Here is a 21,678-nt window from a genome sequence, read left to right on the forward strand (position 1 = left end):
CTCCAAATTGCCTATTAATTAGGCAATAAGGAAACAAAATAATCATTCTTTGCAGATGAAATGATGACATACTTAGAGAATTCTAGTGAGTCAACTAAAAAGCTACTTGAAATAATTAATAACTTTAGAAAAGTTGCAGGATATAAAATAATAAACTCACATAAATCATCAATCTTTCTATATATTACCAATAAAGCCCAGCAGCAAGGGATAAAAAAAGAGAAAACAACTAGACAATATAAAAGACATGGGAGTGTACCTGCCAAGATAAACCCAAGAACAATTACAAAGGACTTTTCATACAGATAAAGTCCAATCTACATAACTGGAAAAATATACGAATAAATAAATAAATGGGAAATTAAAAATATAATAAAAATGGTAATTTTGTCTAAATTAATTTATTTATCCAGTGTCATACCAAACTGCCAAAAACTATTTTATAGAGCTACACATTGTCTATTATAAACAAAAGGTTAAAAATTAAATTAAAAAATTAAAAATTAACAAAGAGAACCATTTCTGAAATTATGGGAAACTATGCCATAAAATATAATATTTTCATAATTTAATAATAATTTGTAGTGTCTTTTCTTCTCCTTATGTGGAATTTTAGAGTTAAAGTGGACACAGAAATCATATAATCCATTTTACTAAATTAATAAAAACTGAAGTTCAAGATCACATGAGTAGTTGGTGGAAGATCTGGGATTCAAATTATGGTCTGAGCTCCCAGTCTTTACTTTCCATCATGTTATCAATGTTGAAAAAATTTCGCTTAAGTTAATAAATCAGTGAAAGAGTTAGATCTCAGAAGGAGAGTTTCAAATAGGACATTTTAGGGAAAAAAGTGGTAAGATCTTAAGCTCACAAATTCTTCTGAATTAAAAATGCATCCATGTCAAATGTCTATAATTAAATTCTTATTCCACATGAGCACATTTTACAAATAAATACACATACACAAGGCACATAGCAAAATAAAGATTACCATTCTTGTAATCCAGTCCTTCTGGATTAATTCCTCAAAGACATTTCTTGTCATTTGTAGGTCAACATCAATAGGAATAGTGTCATCAATTCTTTGAAAACAAAAATCATTGCACAAATCAACCAGACATCAAATAAAATGTATTACTTCACTGGGTTTTGTCCATGTATAAATGGTCAGGGAATGGATATTACACCTTCAGAAGCAATATTTCTCCTAAAGCTTTCATCCTTCTATCTTTACTTCTAGACACCTCCACATTGTGTTACCTAGACTTTAACTATCAGCCTCATGTCCACTAGTCCCTGTACCCACAACATTGGACTTTACTAAGCTTTCTCCTTATTTTACCTAGAACCAGGACTCCATGCTTCATAATCTACTCCATCCCAGGCTGATGCATATCTGTTTCTTCTCTGCCTTCCCAAACATCCCTCCTTCCAGTTCTTTATACCCTGTTCCTCTATTAAAGTATAAAGTCTTTGAGGCAAACTAGCTGGCTTGCTTGTATTTGTATCAACAGAGAGCCTTGCATATAATAAAGTGTTTAATAGTAAATAATCTTTTTTATTTGACATTTTTGTTCATATATTTCAAAGTGAACTTTTTTCAAAAGTCATGTAAAACCATTTTTGATTTCCTTCACAGGCTAATTGTACACTGTTTCAAAGTCCGATTCTTTTTGTACAGCAAAATAACTGTTTTGACATGTATACATATATTGTATTTAACTTATACTTTAACATATTTAACATGTAGGTCAACCTGCCATCTAGGGGAAGGGGTGGAGGAAAGGAGGGGAAAAGTTGGAACAAAAGGTTTTGTAATTGTCAATGCTGAAAAATTACCTATGCATAAAATTTTTGTATAAATAAATATTTTTTTAAAAGTCATGTAAAATTCTGCTCTCTATCTTTTGTTTATTCATAAATTATTCATAAAGTGTTTGACAATCCATAAATATGACAAATACTATATTCCATGTTTTAAAATTTTTTCTCCTAATTTTCTCCTAATATCTTTCTTTATACCATTTATACCATTTTGACTGTCTTGGTAAATGGTGTAAAATATTGGTCTATCCCAATTTCTGCCATTTTGCTTTCCAGTTTGACCAACAATTTTTAACAAAAAAAAATTCTTATCCCTAAATCTCAAGTCTTTACATGTCAAATTGAAGGTAACTATATTTATTTGTAGCTGTAAATTGTATGTCTACTCTGTTCCATTGATCTACTTTACTATTTCTTAGCCTGTACAATATAGTTTTGATAATTACTGCTTTATAATATAGTTTAAGATCTGGTATTGCTACACCTTCTTCTTTTACATGTTTTTATTATTTCCTTTAATATTCTTGACTTTCTGTTGTTCCAAATGAATTTTGTTATTATTTTTCTAATTCAATAAAATTATTTTTTGATAATTTAATTAGGATGACATATATACTGAAACAGTCAATTTTTAGAAACTCTTCTCAATTTTCTTAATGTATTAATCAACAAGCATTTGTTGTGGGCATCTTTGTACCTGTACTATGCTAAGTAAAAAAAAAATGAGTACCTTTCCTCATGTGATACTGTATGTGATATGTGATACTGTGAAAAGACTAGATATGAAATCAGTAAAGTCTGAGTTCAAATCTAGCTTCTGATACTTACTAGCTGTTGATCCTGTGTAAATCACTTTAACTGTCTGCATAAGTTTCCTATATGTAAGATGGGGATAATAATAATATCTACTTCCCACAGTTGCAATGAGGATCAAATGTGATGATATTTACATAGAACTCTGTAAATTTTAAAGTACTTAGAAATTATAGCTATTATTTTATTTAATGAAATTAATCATTATCATGATTACCTTTTTTTCAAAAAACTAGCAGTCAGACATGCAGGATGTGAAAATATTTCACGAATCTCCCTACATGAGGAAAAACACAAAAGTTAATTAAAATAAACTATGAAGCATATTTCTCCATAGTTCCTGTTTTCATGATCAATTATAGCATAAATTACCTACAACTTTCCTATGTATAGGCAACTATGTGTGTGAAGTCTAAAATATAACATATATGGAGTTTGATTTAGGAGTTGTCCAAGAAGAATTTAGTTTTAACATGTACAAGTATATCTACTTTAAACATATCCCCCACCAAAAAGAAATGTGTGTAAACCTAGAGTTGTAAATATAAGATGTCAATAAAACAATTACATTTTACAGGAAAAATCTTTAACTTTCTTACTTAGAAGATCACAGATTTAGTGCCATGAATAGCTTTAGAGATTTAGTTTACCTCCATTTTTCACACAGCAGGAAACCAAGGCCCATAAAGATTAAGTAACTTGGTCAAGCAAGCAGACTTGAACATTGAGTCTATGACTTGAGAGAACTATGCTTTACACAGTACCACAATATCTCTTAGAGCTTGGGTTTTTTTTTTTAGGGGGCTGTTGTTTTGGATGCAGTTGGTATTCAGTGACTTGCTTAGTCACACAGCTAGTAAGGTGCTGAGTTTAGATTTGGGAAGGGGAAGTTTGGTGCAGTGGAAGAAGCATTTAATTTAAAGTTAGAGGATCTGGGTTCAAATCTTTCTACTAATACCTAATACCTGTGTACTCTTGAAGAAGTTACCTAATTTTTCTAGACCTTAGTTTCCTCCTCTGTAAAGTGAGGGAGTTGAATTAGATGGTAACTAAGTCTCTTCCGACTCTAAAACAATTATTGATCAAATGATCTGTAATGGTTCTTTCATATCAAAAATTTATGAGTCTTTTTTCTATGGGGGATTTATAACAAAGGATCAATTTTCTCTTTTGTTTCTTTTATTTCTCTGATTTTCAAGTAATGATATTTAAGAATACTCTTCTAGTACATTCTTAAACCCTATTATAAAAAAGGGAGAAAAAGGTAGAGTAAAGAACAACCTTTTTGATTCCTCATGTTCTTCACTTCCAATTTCCACTGTGGTCCATTTCCTAATCAGGGTTTGGTTAATCTGGCTAATTTGCTGTAGGCTTCTTCCAGTGGCACATGAAGAACTAACATCCTCCAACAGGAGAAAAAAAAAGATGAAAAAAATATATGAATAGAGTTATAAATCTCAGGGTATTGCATTTGACATTAACACAACTGCCACCTTATTAAGTAACTAGAGTTGGTTTCTTTGACAACTCCAGTTAAGTCAGTCATTTAGCATTTTAACCTGCTTTGGAGCTAAATGTCCCAAATGAAAGATGTCTCAATCACTTTCAAGGAAGGAAAAAATTTAAGTGATTATTTTCAAAAGTTTCAGCTCTTGGCTAAACATTTTGCTCTACCTTCCAAAGCCTTTGTCATGAGGCAAGAAATTCTGCATTATTTCTTTATCTGCATTATTATTATTATCATGTTCCTGCCAAAATGAGACTTATTGAAGAAGGACATGCTTAGCAGAGTCATGTCATAAGTGAACAAACACTCTACGTAGATGAATCATTATTTGTCTTTAAAAGAAAATTAAGTTTTAATGGTAGGTAGGTTTACTAAGTTTTAAAAAATGGACTTGATTTCAGTAGTGACAAACTGAAATAGAAAAAGGGGTTTGTGGAATACCTGTGGATTTAGTTTTAAAGTGTAATACTATTCATGTTTTATTATATTTTTATATATTTTATAAATTACTTCCCCACTACATTTTTATTTAGTTCCATTAGCACTCAGAAGTATTGTGGGCAGGATACAATGTGAAGGTTACATTTTTAATGCCTATCAGACATAAGGAAGTCTTAGAAAATTGTCTGGACAACTCTGATGTACCACTTCATTCTTCTTAGATTGGCTAAGATGACAGGAAAAGATAATAATGAATGTTGGAGGGGATATGGAAAAACTAGGAGACTAATGCATTTTTGGTGGAATTGTGAACTGATCCAACTATTCTAGAGAGCAATTTGGAACTATGCCCAAAGGGCCATCAAACTGTACATACTCTTTGATCCAACAAATATTTCTACTGGATCTGTATCCCAAAGAGATCATAAAAGAGGGGAAAGGACTCTTTCGTGCAAAAATGTTTGTAACAGCCTTTTTTTTTGTAATAGTAAGGAACTGGAAATTGAATGGATGCTCCTCAGTTGGGGAATGGCTGAAAAAATTAAGGTATATGAATACAATGGAGAATTATAATTCTATAAGAAATGATGAGCAGGCTGATTTCAGAAAAGCTTGGAAAAACTTACATGAACTGATGCTAAGTGAAGTGAACAGAACCAAGAGAATACTGTACATAATAACAGCAAGATTATGTGATGATCAACTGTGATGGACTTGGCTCTTTTCAACAATGAGATGATTCATCCAGTAGACTTGGGATGGAAAGTATCCACATCCAGAGAGAATTATGAAGACTGGATGTAGATCAAAACACAGTATTTTCACTTTTTTTTTGTTATTGTTCTTGCTTGTTTGCTTGGATTTTTTCCTTGCTTGTGTTTTTTTTGTTTTTGTTTTTTTCCTTTTTGATCTGATTTTTTTTTTTTTTTTTTTTGCACAGCACAAAACATACAGAAATATTTTTAGAGGAATTGCACATGTTTAGCCTATATCGGATTGCTTGCTGTTGTCTTGGGGAGGAAGGAGAGGAAAGGAAAGAGAGAGAAATTTGGAACACAGGGTTTTACAAAGATGAATGTTGAAAGCTATTTTGGAAAAATAAAATGCTACACACACACACACACATACACACATATGTATATATAAATTTGTCTATTTTGGAAAAATAAAATGCTACACACACACACACACACATACACACATATGTATATATAAATTTGTCTGGATGCAATGAAAGATTAAGTGACTTGCCTAAGGCACATAACAAGTATAGCAGAGATAGGGCTTGCATTGGGCTCTTATTGACTCTATAGCCATTATTTTATCCTACACTTCCTCTCTCTTAAGACTAAAACATATAAAATGAAAATGTGTCATCTAATGTAAATTCTTTTATGTAAATATCTTAAAAATCACTTTCTAATGTAATGGCAAATTCTATTAAATAGATTTTGAGTTGCTTGAACTTAGAACAAAAACAAAATGAAGAATTTTCTGATATACTATTATTCATTAAAGACCCATGAAAAAAATAATTTTTTAAAAAATATGCTAACCTAATATACATTCAATCTTCTTTATGTTGTGAGTTAGAAATAAAATTTGAATATGAATCCATTAAGATCAAACAGTGCTTTAAATATTGCCCTGAAAAGCTGAGCAAAGAATTAACAAATGAAGAGATATACCTCCGACTGGATGGTGGTCCCAAAATTGGCATTTGCTCCAGCAAAAATATCTTTCACACGAACACCTGTAAAGTCTGAAAAAATGACATAAAACTGAGCCGGGTGTATCCTTGACTACAAGGGAATGTAATGAAACAAAGCTGATGTGTTTTGGTGCAAATTAGGTGATATTTATGCCCTTGATTTATGACTTAAAAACAGATTCAAAGAATCATGGATTTGAGCTGAAAGGGGCTCTTTAACTCTTGTAATTCAACCCTCCCATAATATAAATAAAGAAACTGATATTCAGAGAGATTAGGGGATTTGTAGAGTCCTAGGTAGTTCTTCAGGATCAAGATTCACACCCTGGCCTTATTTTTATTTATTTATTTATTTTTTTTTTTTTTCTGAGGCTGGGGTTAAGTGACTTGCCCAGGTCACGCAGCTAGGAAGTATTAAGTGTCTGAGATCAGATTTGAACTTGGGTCATCCTGAATTCAGGGCTGGTGCTCTTTCCACTGCGCCACCTAGCTGCCCCCGACTTGGCCTTCTAATTCCAAATATTTGGCCTTTCCCCTTGAATTAGGTATAACTTTAAACTTTTTAAATAAATGTAAAATTAGGGAAAGGTCAATGCATTGTTTGTGAAATTGTTAACTGGTCTAACTAGTCTAGAAAGCAATCTGGAATTATACTTAAAAAGTGACTAGCATTTATTATATTCTTTGTCCCAGAAATGTTACTGTTAGACATATTCCCCAAGGAGGTCAAGGACAGGAAGTCATACATACAACAAAATGTGTATTTTTTATTATAATGGAGAATTGGAAACAAAGTTGATATAATTGTTGAGAGTGGGCTGAACAAATTGTGGAAAATGAATGTAATAGATTCTTATTGCATCATAAGAACCAATGAATTATCAAGAAAGGATAGGCCTTCTCTAGAGCAGAGTGAGAAGAGAGGGAGACAATTCAGAACTGCAAATGTAACAAAAAATAAAATAAATTTTACCAAAAAAAAGTAGGAAGATATATTCAAATAAAAGTAAACAGATCCAAGAGAGCAATATACTTAATGACATATCAATGTGAACAGAAAGAATAAACAACAAAAAAGTTGTAAAATTATTATGATCAAACTTGGCTCCAAAGACATTTAAGAAAGTTATCTCCCCTCCCTTCATTGCAAAGGTGGGTGTATATGGGGATAGAACATTGATTATAATATTGGAATGAACTTTTGGAACTGCTTTTTCTTTCCCTCTCTTTTTTGTTCTTTGCTAAAAGGGATAACTACTCAGATGGTAAAGAGAGAGGGATGAAATATAAACTTTTAAACAATTAAAAACTATAGATTTGTTGATTGTAGGAATCAGTGCATAAGAAAGTTTACAAAATTCAGGATTTAAAGTTCTAAAACAAAAAATCAGTTTTGCAAGATCTTGAAGAAAGAATCTGAATAACCCCTCTTTTTCTCAGACAAAGAACAGAAGATCCTTAATCCTTCTTACCATTAGAAGAAATCAGGTTGCTAATATTGAAGTTCTGTTCTAGGGTGCCTTGCTGCAAAGAGCTGTTCAACTGTCTTTGAGATCCACAACCAAAAGAAAATACCTGGCCAGAGGTGCAGGCATATGCAAGAGTATGATGACTGTTAGAAAAGTAACACATTAGAAATTAAATTATAGTACCTGTTTTTAATTCTAGTGAAAAGTAAAGTTTCTTAGCAATACAGTATCAGGTATGGTTTATGTAATATATCCAATACTATAGCAAAATTTCACTCTTAGAGTGGTGACATCTCTGAATATTATCAAATATTTACACATTTAATATTCAAATTCATCTCAATTTGATAAAACATTTTTCTAAGTTTCTAAGTATACACCTGGCCATACTAGGCACAAGAGATAATAATGATGAAAAATAACATATCCTCAACTTTATTATTATCACCTGAAAAGATGGATAATTCTTAAGTTATGAGTTTTTACTGCATGTGGTTCCCATGAAATCAAATCCAAAATATTGTTATATTAACTCTTATATGGGCAGGGCATTTAAGATAAATGATTTTAAATGCTTTAATTGAACTGTGTGGATAATGAATAAAATTTCCCTTAAAATTAGATCTTGTAAAGTTTTATTTTATTTTTACTTAGCAATTATTTATAGTTTGAGTTACACTAGTGTAACACCTGTTTCATTACACTCTCCCAAACACACTGCAGATACTATTACTATATCTTTCAGAGCCAATTTTAACTGGAAGTCTGGTGACACTATTTATAGACTATGAAGTTGTAGTTTATTTTCCTGACATTGCTAGAAAGAAGCTGGAAGAAGACAGAAAGAAAGAGAATAAAGCAAATATCTTTGTTGATGGGACTAGCTTAACCTTTATCTTGCAAATACAAAAAAAATTGTTCTTACAAAGTATTATAATTAACTTTTAATTTCGTAAACTGAATGATGTGGAACTATGTTCTCAAGAAGTGAAATCATTTAGTACTACCATGAGGATTTGAGATAACTCTGATGGTGATTATTCTCACAGATAAAATACTATAAATAATTATGTCTTTATTTTATTACTGATTCTACTATTAATAAATTCTATGTTCAGTAACTTTAATGTTTATTTGATCCTAGAGGAGACTGAGAGATTTGATATAGAGTAATAGTAATGATTATTGGGAAAGGAAGTTTCTCCAATTTTTAAATAAATAACAACTGATGAATTAGTAGGGACTCTTATCTTAGTGAATTAAGAGATGATGAATTTTATTAACTGAGTTAACACAGACATATTCCTAAATTATTCTAGAGTTCAAAATAATAAAATGCAATATAGAAACAATGAGTCAAATTGCAGCCCACAATTAGCCTTGCTAAAGCACCCTCTGTAATGGAACTCTGAGTTATGTTTTGCTTCTTTTGTCATGGGTTGAACCAAGAGTCTTCTAAACACACAAGCATATATTCGACATCTTTTTTATTACCAGAGTAAATTATTGAAAAAAATTAGTTAAATACCTATTGTGGTTAAGGTAGTTATGAAAAAGAGATTAAAAAATAAATCAGTCCCTCCTTTATTCTACTGAGACAAACTAGAGACCTTCAGATGATTTCACTGGTATAAAGAATTACCTAGAAATAAAGCTATCTCTACTAATGCAGCTTGACACTTTTCCTTGTGATTTATCTTAAATGTTTAGTTATATGCCCTGAGCAGATAAAAGAACATGAAATAATTGGAGGAGGGAAAAAGCACAACTTGGGGACAACCAGGAAAGGCCCTGTCCAAAGGCAATAGCAGCTGGTTGTTCTCATTAACGGAAATGAAGAGGGCAAGAATTCTAGTTTATGCTTGTGTAAACTGGGAGTATCGAGTTAAAGGACAATTGGTTGAAATATAGAATGTGTGAATATGAAGGAAGTCTAATAAGGCAGAAGAGAGCCAGATTTTGAAGGACTTTAAATACTACCTTGAGGAGTTTGCATTTTATCTTGTAGGTAATAGGGAGCCACTGAAAATTTTTTTACCTGAGCTTTGATTTGGGGAGATTATTTTGACAACTATTTGGATAATGTTGTCATTCATCCAGAGAATCAATGACATCAAGAGGGTAATGTCTTGATTTGTAAGTGAATTTGGATTTAAGTGAGGCAGAACTGGGCAACTTCATCTGTCTTGCTCTCTTCTTAGAGTCATTGAATCCCAGTGACAAGACATAGGTCAAGGTGACTGGCTATGGCCCTTGGATAATGAATTAGAGAGGGGACAGAATAGAAATCAGGAGTCCAATTTAGGGCTTATTATAATAGTTCAGGCAGAATTGATTAGGGTTTAAGTAATAAAAGTGGCTACATAAGTGGAAAGAAGGGGATGGATAAAAGAAATATGGACATGTCAATAAAATTTAGCAACTGACTAGATATGGGAGATAAGGAAGAGTAATGGTTCAATGCATAAATTAAGAAGTAGCAAAATGGCATGAATTATACTCTCAGGAGATTAAGATCAATTTACACTAATGTGAAAATGTAGCCAAACAAATTTGAAAAGCTTGAAAAATTTAAGTTGTTGAAAATGAAAACTTCCTTTAAAGAGTCACATATGTCAGGCACAAAAACACTGATATGCATTAAAACTAATGGTATAAAAGTTTTTCTGGATATCAAAATATCACATTTGAAACTTTTAACTTTTGCTTATGCCAAAGAATATACATTGTTACCTTCCACAAGCTATTTGAGAAAATAAATCAGCTGACTCTATAATCTGAGGACCCCTTGTCCTAGAAATCAGTCCATGTCCCAGTTGTCCAGAGTTATTGCTTCCAAATGTTAACACTTTACCATCCTGTAAGGAGCAGATTAGTTTTTAATTAGTAATAGGAAACAAAAAATTAAAGAGTATAGTTGCAAGTAGTGATATTTTTATGTATTGAACATGAAAAATCTCTGGCATTAACCAGAAAGCTAGCTCAAGAATAGGAACATTTCTTCATGTTATTTTTTTTTCCTAAAAAATAATTTCTCTTTAGAAGAGTTTACTGGTTAAAAAAGATACTTGTCACTTGTCATTGCTTCTTAGCTATTACTCCACATGTACCTATCAGCTTTGTAAATTTTTTAAAAAAAGCTTTTGAAATCAAATCATAACATAAAAGGTTTTTTTTAATATTTGACATTTCACAAGCAACTTCCAAACAATATCACTTATTCTCAATTTAATTTTAATTTTCATTAGACTGCATAGACAAATTAGGGGGATAAAGAAAGAAGAAATAAAAGTTGACTTAGGATTGAAACTCAAAACTAAGGAAATACTATTTGATAGTGGATGAAATATAGACAAACCATGAAGGGAAAACTAGGTGACCATTTTCTAAAATGTAATGCTGTGGATTCCTGCTGAGATATCAGTTAGGTCTCTAAGGTAAGGAATGTCAAACTTAGCCCATAAAAAATATAAAAGACAATTTTTAGCTTATAGGCTCAAAAAAAAGTGGATAATGTGTGCTGCAGTTTGCTGACTCCTGCTCAGAAGTTCTTTCAAACCCTGAAATTCTTTGATGCTATTGCTCCATTTGCAAGTTAGGGCCTCAGACTCATGACAAATGCAATAATTGATTGATACCACTAGCAGTCCAAGACAGGATTACACTTGGAGTCTAGAGAAACCTAAGTTCAAGTTTCATCTCCACCATTTCCTGGCTGTAAGTATCCAAAAATGGACAAGTATCTATATTATCTGAGTCTCAATTTCTTCACTGGCAAAACGGGAATGAGGATAATGATAATATCCATACTATAAGGATTTTTTTTTAAGAATCATAAGATCTTTTTATTCAGTTTTTTAAAAAAACAAACAAGTAGCATACCCTTTGATCCAACAGTGTTACTACTGGGCTTATATCTCAAAGAGATCTTTAAAAAGGGAAAGGGACCTATATGTGCAAAAATGTTTGTGGCAGCTCTCTTTATAGTGGCCAGAAACTGGAAACTGAGTGGATGCCCATCAATTGGAGAATGGCTGAATAAATTGTGGTATATGAATGTTATGCAATATTACTGTTCTGTAAGAAATGATCAGCAGGATGATTTCAGAAAGGTCTGGAGAGACTTACATCAACTGATGCTGAGTGAAATGAGCAGGACCAGGAGATCATTATATATTTCAACAACAATACTATATGATGATCAATTCTGATGGACGTGGCCTCTTCAACAATGAGATGAACCAAATCAGTTCCAATAGAGCAGTAATGAACTGAACCAGCTACACCCAGCGAAAGAACTCTGGGAGATGACTATGAACCACTACATAGAATTCCCAATCCCTCTATTTTTTTCTGCCTGCATTTTTGATTTCCTTCACAGGCTAATTGTACACTATTTCAAAGTTCGGTTCTTTTTGTACAGCAAAATAACTGTTTGGACATTGTATACATATATTGTATTTAATTTATACTTTAACATATGTAACATGTATTGGTCAACCTGCCATCTCGGGGAGGAGGGAAGGGGAGGGGAAAATTGGCACAAAAGGCTTGGCAATTGTCAATGCTATAAAATTACCCATGTATATATCTTGTAAATAAAAAGCTATTTTTTTAAAAAGCTATAATAAAAAATAATTTAAAAAAATAAACATAAACAAGTATTTATTTTCTCTTCTTTATGCTTCTCCCTCCTCCAACATTGGACAAAATAAAGTTAAATTTAAAATTCCAGAAAAAGTATTTATAGAAAAACAAAACAAATTCCCATATAATGACCAAAAATATGAAAAATATTTATCATGTCTATGGCAAGAGATGGTCAATAAGTTTCATTTTTGGCCCTCTGGGATCTTTGCTATTACATTGCCCATAGCTGAAAAACCTTTCAAATATGTCTTTATAATGTTGCCATTATATAAGAATTATTCTACTTTTGCTCATTTCACTCTATATCAATTCATAGAAGTCTTCCCATGTTTCCTCTAAATTTATTCATTTCATCATTTCTTATGTATCAATTAAGTTCTATTTTATTATTATATGATAAATTGTTAAATAATTCCTCAATAGATGTACATTTTCTTAGTTTCCAGTTCTTTAGAAGCAATCATAGAAATAGCTACTATAAATATTTTTGCATATATAAATAATTTCTTTCTTTGACCTTTGGATTCAGAGGAATGAGAAGACTGATCTATATAGGTCTAGTCATGATATCACAAGTCAAAGGATATGCATAGTTTAGTGCACAGTTTTTAATCTTTTTCTAGAATACATGGACCAATTCATAATTCCACTAACATGACATTAGAGAGTCTCTTTTTAAATCACAGCCTCTCCAACATTTGTTAGTATTGCCAACCCACCAGATTGTAATGGAATTTCAGAGTTACTTAATCTGTATTTTCCCAATTATTAGTGATTTGAGTATTTTTACATGACTATTAATAACTTGGAATTCCTTCTTTCAGAATTCACTGTTCAAATCTTTTGACAATTTATCTCTTTAAGGATGTTATTTGTTCTTATAAATTTAAGTCAGTTTTATCAAAGATAAGTTTTGTCAGAAACATTTGTTGCAAGACTTTCCCACCCATCCCCATCCCTTCTAATTTTAATTGCATTGATTTTATTTGTGCAAAAAGTTTTTGCTCTTATGTAATTAAAATTGTTCATTTTATCTTTGGTGATTCTCTCTATCCATTTTTTTGGGACAGGATCTTTTCTCTATGCACTAATTTGAATGGTAAATTCTTCCTTTCTCCTCTTGTGTATATAGTGTGAGGTGTTTTTGACAAATTACTTTTCAACTTCTCCAGCAGCTTCTGCCAAACCATGAGTCCTTAGCCTAGTAGCTGGTTTTTATTGTCCATTAGCTTGGGTACTGTTTTTTGTTTCCATATGGTAAGTCACTAATCTGTTGCACTGATAATCCTCTCTATTTTTTAATCAGTACCAAATAAATCTGATGCTTACTTATTTGTGGTATATCTTAAGAAATGGTACTGCTAATCTCTCTTCCTTTTCACATTTTTTTCCATTATTTCTTTTAAGATTCTTGATCTTTCATTTCTTCAAAAAATTCTATGATTATTTTTTCCCCTAGCTTTACAAGGTAAGCTTTTGGTAGTATAATTGGAATGACACTAAATAAGTGAATGAATTTAGTATTTTTTAAAATTCTATTGGTTTTTCCTATTCATTAATAATTGCTACTTCTCTAATTATTTAGGCCTATCTTTATTCCTCCAAAGAATGTTTTTAGTTATATTCATAAAATATCTAAGTGATTCTCAAGAAATTTAAACATTTTACAGCTATTTCAAAGTAATTTTCTCTATTTCTTTGGCTGGATTTTGTTGGTCATATATAGGAGTGCTTAATGATTTGTCAGCTTGTTTTATATTATTCAAATTTTAGAGTTTTCTTTAGAGACTTTAGAGTTTTCTATGTAAATAATTACATAGACTGAAAAAAGTAATAGTTGTGTTTCCTCTTTGTCTATGCTTATTCCCTTAAATTGTAGTCAATTCTTTTAAAAAAATTTTTATATAATTTAGTATCCCTTCTCTTTGAAAAAAAATCATATTATTTATTTATCTATTTCATTAGTCTTCCCCCCAACTTCTAGTTTTATTTATGAATTCATTGGATTATTTTCTTCTTTGATATTTCAAATTTATACTTTGTTGTTTAGTTGGGATTTGTTTTATTTTCTGGCTGTTGTTGGGTGGTTTTTTTTTTTTTGTGTGTGTGTGTGTGTGTGTGTGTATGTGCCCAATTTATTTGAGTCATTCTTTCTTTTTTTTTGTAAGCAAAAGCACTTGAAAAAATATATATTTTTTTCTTTAAGGACTACTTTAGTTGAATCCCATAATTTCTGGCGTGTTACCTCATTAATTTTTCTTGATGAAATTTTCTACTACATCTATATTTTGTACTTTGATTTACCAGTTTTTTAGAATTGTCACCAAATAATTTTTAATTATTTTAATGATCCTTTTAAAACAGTTTTATTGCACTATTTTCAGTAAATAATGTATTTAAAGTTTCTATTTTTCTACAATTTTAGTCTTTATTCTTTAATACATAGTCAATTTTTGTAAAGGTGCCATAACCAGGTTAAATATATATAAACTTTTCTACTCCCATTTAGTCATTAACAGAAATCTATCACTTCTAATTTTCCAAAGTTCTAAGTTCCAAAGTTATTTTGGCTAATTAAAATTTAATTTCTTTGTTGTTTATCTTTTTGTTAGATTTGCCTAGGTCTAAAAGAAGTATATTGAGATCCCCCATTTTGAACTTTGATATAAAATCATTGAGATTTTTTTTCCTCAGTAGTAGTATATTTTTTCCAAATACATGTAAAGATAGTTTTCAATATTCATTTTTGTAAGATTTTGAGTTCCATTTTTTTCTCTTTCCCTTACCTTCCCCTCCCCAAGAAAGCAAGCAATCTGATCTAAATTATACATGTACAATCATTTAAAACATATTATTATATTTGTCATGTTGGATCACTAAGTTTTAAAGCTTAAAGGAATCTTAGAGATAATCTAACTTTTTTTTTGCAATAGATGATGAGATTAAGGCCCAGAAAGGTTAAATTATTTATCTCTGATCACATAAGTTATTCTCATGATGGTTAAACAGAAGAAAAAAAAAACTTGTCTTTTGACTTCCAAACCACAATAACAATACTCTCCAGAGATTTCTCTTCCTTTCCTTTTAAATACAATAATATTTATGCATATGCATGTGTATGCTTGCACACATGTGCACACACACACACACACACACACATACACACTGTTATATTTCTAAATAAGTTAAGTTTGTTATTACCTGGGTGAGAATAGCTGTATGTTCATCCCCACAGCTGATGTATATCACATTATGCCTCTGCAGTTCACCAATGGAATGAGGTTTGTAGCTTTTCTCTACTAAAGGAAAAAAAGAATTTTTATTAAACATTTTAAAAGCCTCAGGTTTCATCTCTGTTAATAAGATATTCAAGGAGGAGAAAAAAAAAAAAGGTGACATTGGAAAGAAAAAAAGTAGCCCATGAATAACTCTGATTGGGACTTGAAGCCTTAGACACAGTCAAGCTTCATAACTGACTTAAAAACAACCAAGATGGAAACTGAATGTAAATCAACATATGCTATGGTCACTTTTTATTTCTTTTCTTTTTCTTCTGGGGACAGCTAGATGGCACAGAGGATAGAACATTAGACCTGAAGTCAGGAAAATCTGACAGTTCAAATCTGGCCTCAGATAATACTTCCTACCCGTGTGACCTTGGGCAAGTCACACGATTGCCTCCCAGATAAATAAATGAAATAAAGTTCTATTTCTTTTTTTTTTCTTCTGATTTTTTTCTCTCCTGGTTTTCCCCTTTTGTTCTGATTTTTCTCTCCCAACATGATTCATAAAGAAATGTGTATTTAAAGAATGAATATGCATGTGGAACCAAAAAAACAAAACAAAAAAACAAAACAAAAAAACCCAAAAAAACAAGAATTAGCTTTCAAACTATGATTCTCAAAGCTTATACAATATTAATATGGTGGGAGTGCTGTTGGAAAGCAAATAAGCATGTGTTCTATTCATATTTGGGGAAGTTTCCAACTTTAACAATTGGGGCACTCTTTAAAAATTTTCAAAAGATTCCTGTAAGAATTGAATAAGAGTTCGTGAGGATCAGATTTGACAATTGCCTCCATGTCACTTAAAGCAAGTGACACAAACATTTATCAATTGTTCATTAAGTATAATCAATCACAGGCCTTAAGCTCAACCTGTTAAGAATATTTAAGGGAAGTGATTATGTCTTGTGGAATTTTTATAAAACCAACACATAAATTAAAATTAGGGTTTTAACATGTAGAAGCTTAGTGGGAAAAGCTTCCAGCCAGGGTGTTGAAAAGAAATTGCTTAGGAGCAAGAGCAGTACCTTAGCTCCAATGACCTGTTTCTTCCTCCCCATCAACCCCAATTGGGAAGAGAAAATTATGAGCTTTGAAGGGTATTGTGGATTTCTAATTTTTGCATTGGCACCTCAGCTGCATCTTTAGCTGTAATGGATGACAGCAGTATCTTCATTGAGAACCAAGGAGAGCTTAGATGAGACGAAGAAAGGCATAATCAGTGTGTAACAAGGAGCGAAGCAGAAAAAAATATACTTGTAAGAGAGGACTTCTAGGAAATGAGTTACTGCCTATCACACATGCTCTAATCTTGAGCTACTTTCCCTTTGTGTAGAAGAGTATATCACAAGTTCATTTTTGGGAAGAGACGTTTCATCTTCCTGTTAACTAAAAAGAAAATAATCAAAACAATTAATGAATTCAGTGAAGTTGTGAAATTGACATAAATCATCAGCATTCCTGAGGGAATAGAGCCAAAATGGTAGATTAGAAGCAATAATACAGTCAATACTCTCCTGCAAACAACTTCAAAATAATGCATCAAATTCTGGAGCAATAAAAGAAGTGAGACATTTTTCCAGCCTAAGACAACTTAGAAAGTTGGCAGGAGTGGTCTGTGACACGGAGGTGGAGTCCAGTCCAGAGAGTACGTTATTGTAGCACTAAGGTGGACCTTTGAAGTGGCTGCAGCCAGAGCTTCAGGAGATGTCAGCCCAGAAATGGCAAAAGGATTAGACAATGGACAGAAAGAGATCACAGAAGACCCTTGGCTGGCACTTTTACTGCCTCTAATCTAGTTTTAATCTTGTGTGATCCTGACAATGCTTTCTCCCACTACCAGCTTTGTCAGGCTTATTTAAAGAGATGAGTAGCAGAAGACATCAAATGACAGAAAGCCTTAAGCCAGATAATTTCTGTTTAGTTACAGAGATGTTCAGTTTCACTGGACCAGTTGATATTCCACGTTTTGCTCTTGAGCATCTCCCAAATATTGAGACTTGGAGTCTCTAAGATGTGCCCATTGCTCTTTGCTTCCCCTATCTGGTTTTACAGACAAAAGCAAAGAAAAAGGTTTTGCTTCTGCTGTTTTGAAAGAGTTACTGAGGCATAATTAGATAATATAGAATCCTGCAAGTAGAAAACTGGTCTGTAGTGTCGAAAAATAACCAATCTGATGAATTTTTCAGTTCTATCAAAGTAACTTCTATGCAAATAAATAGTATAATCATTTTCCAATGCCCTCATAAGGATTATTTTTAAGTTGAAAATGTTCATAAATAATACCATTGATGTTCAAGAATTGAAAAGCTTTTGTGTGGCTGTAGGGCAGTCAGTATCATTTTTAAAAAGTGTCTTTATAGGATGTACATGTTCCTAAATAAATAATGACAAGCCTATAGCCAAGAGTTGAGTTACTTCAAGTAAATAGGCTGTCTATTGTCTATGCTTCCCTGCCAGGTTTTTATGTGTGCCTACTCTCCCCCACAAATATCAAATACACTGGTGGAAATGTATGACCCAAGATTGCATGTAGATTTTGATGTGTTTTATTCCTCCTCAACTTACTGACAATGTGAATGCTAGTGATGCTATTATTTCTTTTTCCTGTCTACTAGGTAAATGGTTATCTTTAAGAAAGTATCATTATTATGAATTGGTGGCTTGTTTAAATAGATGAGTAGAAGCTTAAGTGTTAACATGGTGAGTAGAAGAAGCATATTTCTTCTCAACAGAATTATTCCTTCAAGAATATTTGAGTATAACCAGATAAGAGGTACTTCACCCACTATATAGAAGATAATATCTTAGTTTGTGATGCTGATCTTGAAGCTTTATCACTAATTTCAAAATGAAGTCCTTCTCTAGCTGATCTTTGCCAAGATATGTCAAAAAGGTTAAGGTAGTAGGCTAAGAGAAGCTGTGGTCAAATTTATTTGTATTTGTTGAGAAAGCCAAGAACTAAAAGTAACCAGTTCCTAAGGGAAAGGATCTTAGGAGAAAAGCAGAACTGAACTCACAAATAAATGAGTGTGGAATTCTGCATTGTCTAATTAAACCTCAGCATGTCTTTCAATATTGCAGAAGCAAATGGAAAAAACACTGATTTTGGAATAAGGTCTGAGTTCAAATCCACTTCTGAAATTGTGCCATTTTCATCAAGTAATTTTACCTTTGCCTTAGTTTCTACATTCATAAATTGTATTGAATGGCTTCTGCAGTGATTTCTTGCTATAGATCTCTGATACTATAAAATTCTCATAGAGTTTTAAGATGCATCACACACATTTGATATTATTTTGATAACACTTCAAAGACAACACACACCCCAATATAAAGAAAGTCAATATACACAAAAAGGATTCAATATACACAGAACTGCATGAAATGTGTCAGAAAAGAATCCAAATCTGGGGTAAGAATTCTGAGCAAAGGATTGTAAAGAAAATACTTGTTCCCCCATACTAACTAAGCCTTTTCCATAACTGGCCATTCTATTAAAGAATCTTTTACAAAGCTGACTTTTCACCTTGAAAAGACAATGTCTCCTTAGAAAGACAATGCGATTTTATTACCTGATGCATTCTTGCCACTGAGGGCCAGCTGGCCTTCCTTGTTCCTTCCCCAGCCATATGAAGTACCGGACAGAGATAGGGCAAAGCTGTGAGACCCTCCTGCTGCAACCTGAGCCAGAGGAATACCATCAAGAGATTTCACCCACTGAGGGCTGGCTTGGGAGGGAAAATTTTTCCCCAGGCCTAGTTGACCATGATCATTATCTCCCCATGAAAATACTTTGCCACCTGCAAATACACACACAAGAAATGAAATTTCAAAACTTTAGCTGTCAGGTAGACTGTACAATTTACTATGAAGTATCTCACAATTATATATTTTTAAGAACATGATAGATTACAACTTGGCAACCTCTTCAGAGCCAGAGTGAGGTTTCTGATAGGTCCTATAATAATATACAAAGCAAATATAAGTATAATTTCCCTTCTAAAGTATTCTAGTTAACACTGTCTCCCCCACGCTTTCCAAATATTCTCTCCTATAGAATATTCTCCCTCTGTTGAACATAAGATTCTTGAAGTAACCAAAATTTTTATTTTTGGTTTTGTATCTCTAATAACTAGCATAGCACTTGGTATACAATAGGTGCTTAATATATATATTGAATGATATATTAAAAGTGCCAGTTCAAGGACCTGAAAAGTGACTGATTTTCCCCAGTGTGTCCAGATTCAGACCAAGTCCCTGACTCATTGTTAAAAGGCATCTCACAAGACTGGCAGATATTAACCAACTTGAAGAAGAGACATATTAGTTAAAGTTCAACCATTAGCAAATTTCTTTAGGAAAACAAAATTGTGATGAAATCATGTTATTATAGGAAAGGGGACAAATGAATTTTTAACTATATATACTAGGGGGAAAAGAAACAAATACATATATATAAATACATACATACATATATATGTAAGGGGTGAGTGAGTGGGTTTGTTTAATGGTAGTCTTGAGATAGGGAGAGGAGGAAGGAAAAAAGAGAAAAAAAATTTACATGATCACTTTATTATATACTTAAAAGGAATAACAAGAAATTTGCACTTTCATGTGCAATAATTTTTTTTATTCCACCATGTTGTGAAAAGGTTGTTTTATTTCATAGATTAAAAATAAAATAAAAAATAAATGGAATAGACTTTTTGAAGTTGGATAATTAGAACCTTCCTAATTCACTGAAAAATAAATACGAACAGTAAAATATGTCAATTATCAAGCATTTTTTTTAAAGCAAGTGTTTCTTGTAAATTAATTATCATGAAAAAAAGCTTTTACCTTGTGTCAGTGCTATGGAATGATAATGTCCACAAGAAACTTGTATTATTTTGTCACTGGAAAGAGCCTCAATATTCCTTTAATAAAGAATGATTAGAAGAATATTTAATAATTCATTAATATAGCTCACTGATTAATAATAACATCATTATTTTTATAATAATACCTACATTACAGGATTGTTTCTAGAATCAAATGAGCAATTTGTAATGTAATATAAATGTAATACAATTTGCAAACCTTAAAACACTATATAAATATTAGCTATTGTCATCTTGCCATGCATACTTGCGCTTTTCTAAAGACCATGAGAAGAAAATTAGCAATATTTTTACAAAATCTATCAATAATCAACCAACAAGCATTTATCAAAAGGATATGTCACACATGGCTCTAACTAAATGCAAATGCAAAAATATTTTTTAATTTTAGAAACAACAAAATATCTTTACATTCAGAATTTTTACATTATATTAAATTGGAAAGAAAAATTATAAAATAATATGGCAGTAAACATTTTGTAATGCCTTCCCTCTCAAGAGTGTTACTATTTCAATTGTTTCCTTTTTATTCTGAACTTAAACATGATATAAGAAGAAAAGGGGAGGAGGAAGGGAGAAAGGAGGAGAGAGAAAGAGAGAGAACCAGAAAACATATATTTTCATATGTATATATATATATATTACATAAAAAGAGAACTATGTGTGAATCTGTGAATCTCTATTTCATATTGCATGCTTTAAAAAAAATACAACATATATTTTTCCATACTTTCAAAATTGTCTTGCTTGCCTGTGCTTCCTTCTGAACTTCCTTCTATTCCCCTGAGTACATTTTAAAGAAAATTTCATTGAACTTATTTTCAGGGGATGGGCACAATTAATGCTAGAAGTACTCCTCATCCTCCAATTCCCCTCCAATTCAAAACGGAGATATAGAAGAAAAAGTCTTTATAGAAAATAAGTATATTCAAGCAAAATGAATCTACACAGTAGCAATGTTCAAAAATGTATTTTTCTGTATGTCAAGTACAGTACTTCTCTCTTGTGGGTGATATAATTAATCACAATCTAGATTCATTGAATTGGTCAGAGTTCTTAGGTTTTTCAAAAGTTACTTTTCTTTACAGTATTTTGT

General features: G+C 31.8%; 1 protein-coding gene across 4 annotated transcripts in view; it reads right to left on the reverse strand.

The window, feature by feature from the left end:
- Positions 1-21,678, reverse strand: part of LOC141546370 (putative E3 ubiquitin-protein ligase HERC6) — a 58,268-nt gene that overhangs the window by 30,287 nt on the left and 6,303 nt on the right. Inside the window, exons 3-11 of one of the 4 annotated variants that reach the window (XM_074274128.1) lie at positions 20,542-20,618; positions 19,275-19,502; positions 15,617-15,711; positions 10,499-10,623; positions 7,769-7,908; positions 6,274-6,347; positions 3,919-4,040; positions 2,855-2,914; positions 992-1,082 (exon numbers count right to left, since the gene is read on the reverse strand). In XM_074274128.1, coding sequence (XP_074130229.1) covers positions 992-1,082; positions 2,855-2,914; positions 3,919-4,040; positions 6,274-6,347; positions 7,769-7,908; positions 10,499-10,623; positions 15,617-15,711; positions 19,275-19,502; positions 20,542-20,618 — 1,012 coding nt within the window. Of the gene's footprint in view, positions 1-991; positions 1,083-2,854; positions 2,915-3,918; positions 4,047-6,273; positions 6,348-7,768; positions 7,909-10,498; positions 10,624-15,616; positions 15,715-19,274; positions 19,503-20,541; positions 20,619-21,678 lie in introns of all 4 variants that reach the window. The other 3 variants (XM_074274126.1, XM_074274127.1, XM_074274125.1) reach the window with 3 other exon arrangements.

Source organism: Sminthopsis crassicaudata, chromosome 6 (assembly GCF_048593235.1).
Source record: "Sminthopsis crassicaudata isolate SCR6 chromosome 6, ASM4859323v1, whole genome shotgun sequence".
In the NCBI taxonomy this organism is placed as follows: Eukaryota; Metazoa; Chordata; class Mammalia; order Dasyuromorphia; family Dasyuridae; genus Sminthopsis; species Sminthopsis crassicaudata.